Genomic DNA, 12,654 nt, shown 5'->3' on the forward strand with positions numbered 1-12,654 from the left:
TGGTGACGCTTCTTATGCGTTCCCATGGAAACAGGAGGGAGACTTGACTTAGCCGCTTTTGGAATGTTTTCTTTAAAGTTACTCCCCTCGCAGGTTTGCAGCATTTAACGCGCGGTAAAGTGTGTGGCTTGCGAATTCCAGTTACAGTTACATCAGAAGGTACAACTAACTAACTGACTTCACTGCATGCAACGCTTTTAGTGTTAAAACGAGTGCAGGCAGGCCTTTTCTTGTAGTTTTCGTGCTAACCTGCTAATCAGAATGACCCAGCAAGGAGCTGCGCTGCAAACCTACAACAATGAACTTGTCAAATGTAAGTAACCATCGACCCAGATGTACTATTTTGCTGTCGGGGAACATACATTTTCTTTGTCATATATTTTTGTTTTGTTTTACTTGTATATACGTGTGATGGGTAGAAGGAACTTGAATGCAGCTAGTCTCCGTTGACATTTGCAGTCATTATACTAGCTTAGGAGTGATTAGAAGACTAGTGTGACACATATAATGTATTGTGCCTTTCTTTGCCCTTTCCCTGATAGAACAACTGTTTACTTTTAGCCAAGAAGACATCTGAGCGTTTGTGAGAGACATCAATATGATCTCCTTTGAAGCTGGAGAAACAGAATCTATTATATTACATTCAGTAGCCTTAAAAAGTATTTGGACACCTGTAAGTTATGTCATTGTCATTGCATTCGATAACAAAATATCAAACCACTGGAATGAAGTCAGTTCTCTTCAGTTAACACAGGTGTCCAGCACTGTACCCACCCACAACTTTTGCTCAAAAGTTTAGTATTTGTGTTTAATATTCTTCTTCTTCTTCCTTTTTTTTTTTTTTTTTTTTTTACATTTTAGAGGGTTTCTTTTGTTTTCTTTTGCTCAGATTTGTGTTGAAGTTTTAAACTTTTTGGTTATATATACAGCAGCACTGTGCAAAAGTCTTAGGCACGTTAGTATTTTCACCCCCAAAAAATGGTTTTAAGCCAGTTATTTATATATTTTGCTGTCGTGTGTCAGTTTACCTTTCCAAACATTCATTTTGCCATTAATTGTAATAATCCAGTGAGATTTTTGTATACACAAGCAGTCTGACAACAGCCGGTATGATCCACACGGAGATCTGATCTCACAATCATCGAGTCTGTCTGTGATTACATGAAGAAACCGAAAAAACTGAGACAGACTAAATCCAGAAGAACTGCGGCAACGTCTCCAAGACGCTTAAAGAAACAGACGTAAAAAACTACCTGAACAACTATGTGTACCTGGACAAAAGCTGTTTTAAACGCAAAGGGTGATCACACCAAAATATTGATTTGATTTAGTTAATATAAGTTCATTGATAAATAAAATCTATTTATGACATTATTTTTGAAAGCATCCTCACTTTACAACATTTTTACACAAGTGTCTAAAACTTTTCACAGTACTGTAGTTTCTTGTTTGTAGAAAGGTTTCTTCAAGCGTCTTGGAGACGTTGCTGCAGTTCTTCTGGATTTAGTCTGTGTCAGTTTTTTTTGGTTTCTTCATGCAATCTCACTGGATTATTACAATTAATGGCAAAATAAATGTTTAGAAATGTAAACTGATATTTCCTACTGACACACTATAGCGAAATATATAAATAACTGGCTTAAAACCATTTTTGGAGGGTGAAAATACTAACGTGCCTAAGACTTTGCACAGTGCTAAAATATATATATATATATATATATACATACATACATACATACATACATACACACATATATATATATATATATATGTATATGTGTGTGTGTTTAGTTTAATTTATTGATTTATAAAGCACATTTAAAAACAACAGATATTGAAACTAAAGTGGTGTACAAGAAATATAAAACACAATTAAAACATGAATAATTAAAAAATATATATATATATAAATAAATATATATCACGTTACTGGACTGTTTGAATTGGTGTTTGATCCTGTTCTTTATTGCACAAATCAGTTGGAAGAACTGCTGAGCAAGCCCTCATCAGCAACTTATACACACTCCCTCTCAGTTATCACAACATGAATGTAAAGAAACACAAATAAAACACTGATTAAACATATTTTAGATGTGCCTGGAGCTGCCTCTTTTTAAAGAACTGGCCCTTTTCATCCTCCTCACTTTTCTCAGGTATAGAGGAGCTGTGCTCTAAAAGAGAAGATCTAAACCGGCTGATCCAGCAGGAGGAAGCAGAGAAAACTCGTCTTCAGCATGACATCCGTGTGCTGACAGAGAAGCTGAGTCGTGTGAACGAGAGCCTGGCACGCCGTCTCAGTGCCCGCGCTGACTTTGACCGCACCATCGCAGAGACGGAGGCTGCCTACATGAAGGTAAGGACACAATCAACCTGTTTAATATATCATGTTGTCTTCATGAAGAGTGACCAGAAAAAACTAAAACTAGCTTTATTAATGTTGCACAGGTGAGACCTTCAACTGTGTCCTTTTTTATCTCTTTTTTTTTTTTTTCGACCAATGATTTTGCCAAGCCCAGTGCCAATATCTTAAATGAAACTTACACAACATTTATAAAATGAATGGAGGGAATTACTTAAATTGATGACAAGACTAATGTTGTTAGTTGGCAAGGCAAAATTATTAGCTGATATTGTCTCAAAATGGCCAGATGTTGGCTGATAAATTGTATTGTGTTTTCATCATGAATCTTTTGTTTATTAGTCGACCACTGTAAGTGTTTTTTCCTCCAATGTGCAGTGCTAATGTTAATATCTGATATCTAGCAGGATGGCCAATAAAATTAGTCTTGTACTTAAATTTTTATATATATATATATATATATATGTAATTATATATGAAATTTTCTTCTAGAATGATCATTTTTATCAAGCTAGTATATTTAAGTTCAGTAATTTCACTTAAATGGCAATGACCTATTAATTGTCATTTAAGTGAAATTACTGACCTTAAATATACGAGCTTGATTAAAAAAAAATTATCATTCTAGAAGAACATTTATTAACATTTAGAGGCTTTTGCATCTGAACTCTTCATATATATATATATATATATATATATATATATATATATATATATTTCAAAAGTTTGGGTTAGTAAGAAAAAACAAAGGAATTAATACACTTATGCATTTAATTAATAAAAAGTGACAGAAGATATTTAATTTGTTACAACATCTATTTCAAACTTTATATTCATCAGAGAATAAAAAGTACAATAGGCAATATGCAAGAATATGCAATTTTAACATTGATAATACTGAAATGTTTCTTGAGCTCCAAACAGCACATTTTGAGCATAATATATAATGCTATACATTTTCTTTATAAATATATTATCTGTTTGTTTTGTTTTTTTCAGGGTTTCTGCAGGTCTTAAAGTCTTAATTCTCCTTAGACAAATTAAGGCCTTATATGGGTCTTAAATCAGATTATGTTATGGCATTAAATGTTGCATGCATTGCAAAAAAGATCTTATTTCTTATTTGTATCTTCCTAAGTATTCCTGTTTTCTAATACAAATATCTAAACATCTTTGTTACATTTACCTGATATGCAAGTCTTGAAAATTTGAGTTTGAAGATCAAACAAGAACACATATCTGTCAATGAATTATGGAAACTTCCCTTTTAATTAGGTACATTTTTTTGAGACCCTTGGCAGATTTTTGTTTTTAGCATACTCACTGCATTTTCACAGAAAATAAGACTTCATATTTCATGCCATTTTGTAAATTGTTCCAGCCAATTTCTAATTGGACTGGAAAACAAGACAAAAGTACTGAGGAAGAACATTACTTTTTTTGCAGTGTGATCAGAAGATACAGTAAAAGTTAAGTCCATATTCTTGTGGTTGAGAGCAGAGGTATTCCAGCTAGTTTTCTTACTAAAATGAATGGACATCTGTTGGAAGTTGTATTGTCAAACTTGTTCCTAATACAACTTATTAGGTTTCTCCATAGACATTTACATTTAGTGAACATATTGACATATTGTATTTGCTTCAATTTTCTTTACTTGATCTTAAAAAGGTTTTAAAAAAATCTTTCAGAAACCCTGTTTTTTAGCAGTACAATTATTTTTAAATAATGATGCTAGTGTGTGGACAGCCACCACATTTCAGACTAATTAATCTGAATGATACAACTGAGCCAAACAAAGAAGTAGGGCAACATGCAGAGGTTAGTTAGTTACACAAAGAAAATATGTGTTTATGGTTTGAACAAATCCCTTGTCTGTCTTTCTCAGATTCTTGAAAGCTCTCAGACACTGTTGAGCGTTTTGAAGAAGGAAACTGGGAATCTGACCAAAGCCACTGAACCAAGAAGCAGCAAAGATCATTGATAAATACTGAATTTTCCCATTCTCCCAGTCCTTTCATTTGTCTATATTCCATTCATCTCCTGTCTCTTCTTTCATCTTTACCAGCAACCTTTACCACACAACATCAGTGTAACTTCTCATTCTTATCAGAAAGCTGTGTATGTAAAGTGTATAGATTTGTAATAATGTTTTGATATATTTGCTTTTGCTTTTATTTAAATTTAATGTTTTAATAAATCAAATGAACAAGTTATATGTTTGATGTTATTTAAAGGGCTATAAAGGGAATTTCTGTGTGTAAATAAATAATATCTCAAGACAAAGTGTGAAAACTCCGCAACCTTCATCTGTTTATTGAATATTTCCTTGTGTTTTACATGTTTTCCCCTCTGAGTTCATCAAAACCAAATTGTACATTTAATATTCTCTTGATGCAGAAAACAGAAAGAATGAGAAAAAGTTTTGACAAACTAGTACATTTGACAAAAAGTACATTAACCACCAGAGCAATGAGCAGCTTGATTGGAGTTACAGTAACTAATGAAACACTTAAAGTTGCAGTACATTTTGTAAGACACAAAAGCAATAGTTCCCAACCCTCTAAATGTCTAATGCATCCCTCAAGAATATTTTATGTTTGCTAAGAACATCTGGAGGATCTACTGTATATAGACTGGGATGGTAAGCGAGTGCTAAAGTGACATACTGCAGGACTAGAATGTAAGATTTGGTTGAATTCTAACACTTGGTGAAATAGCTTTATTTCAAGTTTTTTTCTTAAATAAAAATTGCCTTTAATTATAATATATGAAAAATCATGGGTTAAAATTTTTGTTCAGACAGGCAGCAAAAATCTGATTTTTTTTATTATTATTTTTTCAAATACATTACTATTCAAAAGTCTTGAGGTCAATAAGATTTTTTTTTAATATATATGTTTTGAAAGTCTCATGCTCACCAAAGCTGCATTTATTAAATTAAAAATACAGAAAAAAAAAAAACTAAAACAAAACGGTGATATTATATAGATTATTTTAATTGTTTTAATATATTTTAAAATGTAATTTATATGGCAAAGCTGAATTTCAGCAGCCATTATTAAAGTCCTCAGTGTCAAGTGATCTTTCAGAAATCATTCTAATATGCTGATTTGGTGCTCAAGTAACATTTCTACTTTTCAATGTTAAAACAGTTGTGCTGCTTATATTTTGTGGAAACCGTGATACTTTTTTTCATACTTTTTTTATGAAAGTTACATTGTTACATTTTAACAATGTAAAAAAGTAAATGACTTTACTGTCATTTCTGATAATTTTTTTTGCTGAATAAAAGTTTTAAATTCTTTTAAAAAAATCATATTGACCGCAGAACGTTTGAAAGGTAGTATATGTTTAGTTTGTAGTCAATGTCATGCTCCCAGTGAACACAGATTATAATTTTTATTAAATAAATTATAATATGAAAGTGATTTTAGATTCCTTAAAGGCATTATTCCAACCAACTCTCAAAACTTAACTGCATCAGGTGCAAAATAAAGCAAAAACAAAGACAGTGCAAATGAATGAATACAAAAGCATAGGACTAAGATGTACATGTAAGCTGTCTTATCAACACTCATGTAATTTTGTACATGATGTCAAATTATGAAAAGAATTATCCTGAAACACCTCAGTGCTACCGTTTGCCCCTTTGACTAAAAATATGAAAAAGTGGTAAAAGAGATCAAATAAATTATGAAAACTTAATCCTGGAGTGTACAAACTATACATCAATACTGGTCGGAAAGGCCGAGGAGACAAGTGAGCTGATACACCGAAGCCATTTAACAGACATGACACACTCAAGTCAGTTGGCATTGTGTGTATTTAGTCTTCATGTTTCACACACACACACACACATGCTTACAGTGTGTCCAATCAAAAATCCACAAAATAATGTTTCCTACCTTCATTACTAAAACTGACCGCTCCCATTTGTACTGCAAGAATGTCCAGTTCAGAGCACATAAGGATATAAACTTCAGCATGATTATTGATAAAACTGATGCACCAGTTAGTAACACTGTGCTTAAAATGGCATACTAAAACAATCTCAGATCATAAATCTCACAAAACCTGCCAAGAACATTTCCAGGTCATATTTCATCCCAAAAATAGATACATTCTATTTTGCTTAAACAGTATTTTAAGGATTATTAGGAGGCAAATAATTAGGTACATCCAGTCCCACCGAAATTGTCATTACCGTAACGTGAACATTTAATAATGCAATAATAAAAAAAAACTATTATATATAGGAGTGTTTTTTTTTTTAACTGTAATGCAGTAACAATACCAGGTTATGAACTCACACGTATTACGGTAATAAGAATTTCGGAGGAAAACATGCTTAAATGTCATGGAAATAATGTCAGAATGATGGTCCTAAAAACAGGCATCATTTTAATATTTTTTTTCTTTGAATTCTTTTTCTTGGAGGGGGTCAAATGTAACCTGGGCATGTCTTCACAGGATTGACTTGAATTTAGAATTGCTTTTGTGATCCATATCACAGTATTTTTATGTATATTTGTGTAATCAATCAATTATTTTACCATGAAAAAGCAAAACAGAATGAATTTGCTTAACCAGCTCACTCAATTCAGCAATTAAGAGCTGCTCTTCAAAAAAAAAACTCATCTAGAATCACCAAGTCAACACTAACATGTTGTTAGTATTTCAGTTGTATAGTATATCGGTCTGTGCATTAGAAGTGTCTACCTTGAAACACAGACATACAAAAGGAAACATGAAACTAAAGTGGACGAATTCTATAGTTTGGGAGTCAATACAGACCTACACATGCACATACAAAAACATCACATAGAACAAGGATTGTGGCACCCTTTCACCAGTCATACATAAACAAGTCACTTATTTCATTTTTTGTTGCTTCACCCTCTTATTGTCCTCTTTCTGGAGTCCTGTTACACACACTCGAGTTTCCTTTTCTATTTAAAGGACAAGTCTTTCATCTTTCACTCTTTTAGAAATTTGGTCACTTTCATGAGGTGAGTATTACATACGTAGAGCAAGTACGTGATGGAAGAGTGAAATTCAAGAGCGGAATGGCTATTCAAGCCATTTTCCACGTTAACACAGTCCATCACGATCACAATCGGTGGCAACAGGAGGTCAGATGTGTGTGACACATCCGCTACGTGGATCAGCAGTGAGGAAAACCCTGCTGTTGACGCTGATGGCGTACGGCCACGGAATACGAAATGTACGTTTACGTGCTGGTTGCTACTGGTCCCCAATGTTCTGGAAGTTTTTTCTTTGCATCCAGGCTGGTGCTGGCAGGCAGTGGTTGGTCCCGTATCTTCCCGACGTCTGGAAGGTTTAGAAGTAGAGGGCTGGTTCACTGCTGAAGTCTGACAAAGAGGAGCTATCAGCAGGTGTCAGCTGGTGAACAACAACAACAAAGACAAAGTTAATCAATAGGTTTAATTCCATGGTTGTCTTACTGTATGTATCATAGGTGGAAATATTTGCTCTGACAATGATTTGATTATGGTAGTTGACTAAATGAAGTAATGCATGATGAAATCTGAACTTTTGTTCAGAATTTGGTTCTGTACAGGTCAATTTACACTTTTACTGTCACTCAGGGGTGTGTTTCATATTAAACATATTTCAGGATTCTTTGACGAATAATTTCAAAAGAACAGCATTTATGTGAAACAGAAATCTATAGTAACATTATAAATGTTTTGCATCATTGCTAAGTAAAAGTCTTAACTGTTGCTCAGGGGTTTGTTCTACTCCTAAACCGAAGTATTAAACTTGGTGTGTAACTTGTCTTAAACTGTTTGTGCTACAAACATAGAGTAAAAAAAAAAAAAAAAAACTCTAACCATAAGGTTTGGTGAAGAGATATGCTACCCCGTTTACAAGCGATCCAAAGCTGATAAAATGGTAATACATCTCTGATCACTAATATTAGTCAAATAATTAGTTAAATAACTATCTATCCCATAAACTCTAAAAATATTGGTAGCAATCTCACAATTCTGCATTCTACATTCAAGTTTTTTTTTTTTTAATAAACAGTAAAGAGTTTTAATACTGTACTTTATTGGTTATCGGCAATAATTATTAACATATATAATGTTATATATTATATATACACAATTTTTTTTTTCTGCAAAAAAAGGAATATATTATTTATATAAATATATGGCCAATATTATTACAATTCAAAATACCTGTTTTCTATTTTAAAGGTATAGCGGAGGATTTTCCCGAATTTTAGAAAAGAACCGCCCTCTACTTTTTGAAAAAATGCACATGCGCAACACTCTAACGTTACCTGCTCCCGAGAGGTTCCGCCTATTAAACGTGTGCACGAGAGAGCATGCACGAGCTAATCATAGCTTACATTAACTTTTACTAGCAGTGATTTTAAATGGATTTCTCCAAATAGCATGCCAAACTTTACCTGTCAAGTAGAAACTTCGCGACTGAGGCATCAGTGGGAAGCCCAACCTGTGTCTTGAGCGCACGCCATCGTGAATCGTGTGCACGAGCACGTACGACGGCCTTACGTAAACATATCACCAGAATGATTGACACTTAGGAGGACCAATAGTCTTGATGATCCACCCGGAAAAAGAAAATCCTCCGCTATACCTTTAATATATTTAAAAATGGCATTGATTCCTGTGATGCTAAAGCTGAATTTTTAGTAGTCATTATATCAGTCTTCAGTGTCACATGATCCTTCAGGAATCATTCTGTTTTTTTTTTTGTTTTTTTTTAAAGTTTCATATTAAACATATTTGCTTAGTATGCTTATTGTCGTGGAAACCCTGATGCTTTTTTCAAGATTCCCTGATTAACAGAAAGTTAAAAAATAACAGCATTTATGTGAAACAGAAATCAATTGCAACATTAGAAATGTCTTCACTGTCACTTTTGATGAATGTAATGCATCATTGCTGAATAAAAGTATTATTATTATTATTTTTTAAATCTGACCCCAAGCTGTTGAACACACTTCGTGTTTCTTGTTTGCAGTTGTGCTTAAATGTTTCTATGGTTCTCTGTAACCTATTGTGAATGAGAGACACTGCTGTATTCCATGGACACACAGAACAATAATTTATGAGAGTCACTTGTGCATTTTAATGCAGTTGTCATTACCATAGAGGCCACAGAAAATTGAGGGAGGGCTATTTTCACTTGGGCCCGTGATAAACCACCCAGAACGCCCAAGCAACTAGCAAGCAATGGACAGAGAACACTGTACACCTCGTTTTACATGAACAGGGACCAGTCACATTTTCTACTAATTTTACACTGTATATATTTATTTTTTGTTTTGTTTTGTTTTACCATGACCCCCTCTGTACTCTGTGAAGTGTCTTCTTCCCGGTGAGCTGACTCATCGAGCTTGTGTTCTTGCCAGGCGTTAAACTCCACTGAGTGTTTGGGTGTGTAACTGGACAGATCTGAGGACACGAGAAGAAAGATATTAATCAATGTCAAAACAGACTGAAGAATCATCACAGAAACTATTCTTCATTTAAAAATATTTTAGACATATAATTGGAATTATGTACATTTTTATATTATAAATTTTTTTATATACACCTTCCCTTGTACCTTTACATATATGTTGACTTCTTAAATGTTCAAATTTGTTGTTATTTGTTTCTGCAAAATATCCTTGTCAACTACCCAAATGCAATACATGTAACACCTCATTACTGACCAGCAGGTGTCAACACTGTTCAAATGTAGAGCCATAGAGCTTTATTGTAATGATGAAGGTGATCTGTTCTAAACACTGAGAGATCAGCCCAACAAATCATCCTCACCTCATTTCACCTTCATTTCAACAAGCATCTCTACAATACTGAACATGAATCATTATTTTATATTTACTATGGATTCATCAAACTGACCCCACTTCCTGTAAGACCACAATAAACAGGTCCCAATTTGCATCCTATTTATCAATCCAAGAGTTGCATCCCAAAAGATATATAGGACGAAACGTGTGGATAAAAATAGGATGTGAGCCGAATCCATTTCCTGTTCACCTCATCCATGGTTTCTGTGCCTTCCTCTCATTCTATCCCTTTCCTGTCATTCTTCTCATCTTACTAACCCGTGGTGTTGTTGGAGTGAGTGGGTGAGCTGGTGTAGCTGGCACGAGGAATGCTTATCCTCCCTGCAATGATCCCTCCATCATCTTCTCCTCTTTTTTCCTCTCCTTCCTCCTCTTCCTCTCCGCTCTCCCACGCGCTGTTCTCGGACGGGTATTCAAATGTGCTCTGTAGGCTGGACTCGTTGAAGGATATTTTTAACTGTGGTGGAGACAGAGGACAGTTTGTTAGGTTTCAGACCTGCACGCAATCTGCAAATGCAAAACTTCAAATAATGCTATGAAGATTTCCACAAGAGTTTGAACGGATACTGAAGGAAATGCCCAGCATATCTGTGAACTCTTTCGATACTACATTTGACTAAGACTTAGATACTAAGACAAAGTGTGACGACTTTGATTAAGGTAAAATATAGGACAGTTATGATTTGTTTAACAGTTTTTGGTCACCACATAATTATCCAATTTGTGTTATTTTGTAGTTTAAAGAAACCTAAAATTATTTTATTAGAAATAATGAAGTATAAGGGTGTGTCCAAACTTGTATATGGCTCTATGGCAGGTCCTGACCAAAACTAATATTTGTTTAGCAAAACTTGACCAGGCCTGTGCACCTAATGTATTTATCTACACCATGGACCTATGGAAACAAATGGAGGCGGGTTTTTTACTATGCACATAATGCAAACGAAAGGGAAATAGTGGGTCAAAAATTAAGCATTAACAGAGAACATAATTTCCTTATTGCTTTATTTGTTAATCCTTATGATTTATTTAAGCTTGTCTGATAATCTCAGTCAGTCATGGTCATAAATGTTGACACGCAAATCGATTGGGAAACTCAAATGGACTAAGAGCACCTTTTTGGAAGTGGTGTGACGGTATCGTATCATAGTTCTTTCAAATATAACGTAGCATTAATGATTACCATATCATTCACCATCATTATTATTACTGGACCCACTTTATAAGTGTCTTTAACTATGTATTAACATTTAAATTAATAATTTAATAGAATTGCACTTATTGTGTACATTCATGTTTTTACATTGTACTTTTTTACGGCATGTAATTACAGCTGTAATTCATTTCTGTAGTTACTTCAGTAACCTTACCCATACCCCTTAACCCACACTTAAAACTAAACATAAGAAATGTATCCCTGGCCTTTATCCATATCCTACCTCAATAGCTGCAAAAGTGGTCTGCAATATAACATGAACACAAGAATGTCATACAGACTTAAGGACTGGCTTCTTTAAAAAACAATCACCTTGAAACCACCATGAACACCCTAGCACTCACATTTGAACGTATTCAGGACTCCATAGCAACGCTTTGGCAACCACTCACAACACCTTAACGTTACGTTAATCTTATTAAGGACTTATCAGACAAATAAATACTGTTGTCTGATTCAAACTCAACGTGAAAGGCCACTAGAAGATATTATACCCATAGTATGCATGTAGTGTCCAAAGCACCCTAGTGAGAGTCACCTGGTCAACGTCTGTGCCCTGGCCCTTGTGTATCAGCGCTGTCCTAAATATACTCTAATCTCAATCACATGTCCTTACTCAACTACATATAAGCAAGCTTATTTTACAAAGGATGTGAACATGGCCTTACATGGCACGCCCATCAAAACGACCGGACAAAGGCCGCACATAATTGGGTGATGTTTATTTGGTGTAATAAACGCAACCTTATATACCCTCTTATATACCATGATCATGATCACACATATATATATGTGTGTGTGTGTGTGTGTATGTGTGTGGCAAGTTTCGAAACTACCATTTTTAATGTTTTTGAAAGAAGTCTCTTATGCTCATCAAGCCTGTATTGATTTAATCAAAAATACAGAAAAATAAGTAAAATTGTGAAAAGTTTTTTATAATTTAAAATAATGGTTTTCTATTTTACTATACTTTAAAATGTAATTTATTCCTGATCAAAGCTGAATTTTCATCAGCCATTACTCCAATCTTAAGTCTTCATATTATCTTTCAGAAATCATTCTAATATGATGATTTGATACTCAGTTATTATCAATGTTGGAAACATTTATGCTGCTTAATATTATTTGGAACCTGTGATGCTTTTTTCAGGATTCATTGATAAATAAAAAGAACAACATTTGTTAAAATATAAATCTTTTCTAAAAATTTAAATCTTTAATATC

The 12,654-nt window shown here is 33.9% G+C and overlaps 2 protein-coding genes across 2 annotated transcripts in view; one reads left to right on the forward strand and one right to left on the reverse strand.

Moving 5' to 3' along the window:
- The first annotated feature begins 4 nt into the window (after positions 1-4).
- Positions 5-4,654, forward strand: ssna1 (Sjogren syndrome nuclear autoantigen 1). The gene is made up of 3 exons (XM_084414853.1): positions 5-313; positions 2,154-2,353; positions 4,245-4,654. The coding sequence occupies exons 1-3, from the start codon at positions 262-264 to the stop codon at positions 4,338-4,340; spliced, it is 348 nt and encodes a 115-aa protein (XP_084270979.1). The 5' UTR covers positions 5-261; the 3' UTR covers positions 4,341-4,654.
- A 1,977-nt stretch (positions 4,655-6,631) lies between these two features.
- Positions 6,632-12,654, reverse strand: part of tprn (taperin) — a 30,658-nt gene continuing 24,635 nt past the window's right edge. Inside the window, exons 2-4 of the mRNA XM_084414852.1 lie at positions 10,473-10,671; positions 9,695-9,810; positions 6,632-7,762 (exon numbers count right to left, since the gene is read on the reverse strand). Coding sequence (XP_084270978.1) covers positions 7,700-7,762; positions 9,695-9,810; positions 10,473-10,671 — 378 coding nt within the window. The 3' untranslated portion in view covers positions 6,632-7,699. The remainder of the gene's footprint in view (positions 7,763-9,694; positions 9,811-10,472; positions 10,672-12,654) is intronic.

The sequence above is a fragment of the Rutilus rutilus genome (genome assembly GCF_951802725.1).
Source record: "Rutilus rutilus genome assembly, chromosome: 7".
Classification (NCBI taxonomy): Eukaryota; Metazoa; Chordata; class Actinopteri; order Cypriniformes; family Leuciscidae; genus Rutilus; species Rutilus rutilus.

Excerpts from the sequence above, each read along its gene's own strand:
- ssna1 (XM_084414853.1), top strand. The coding sequence starts at position 262 with ATGACCCAGCAAGGAGCTGCGCTGCAAACCTACAACAATGAACTTGTC. Across the intron at positions 314-2,153 it reads CAACAATGAACTTGTCAAAT|GTATAGAGGAGCTGTGCTCT; the intron begins GTAAGTAACCAT and ends CACTTTTCTCAG. Across the intron at positions 2,354-4,244 it reads CGGAGGCTGCCTACATGAAG|ATTCTTGAAAGCTCTCAGAC; the intron begins GTAAGGACACAA and ends TGTCTTTCTCAG.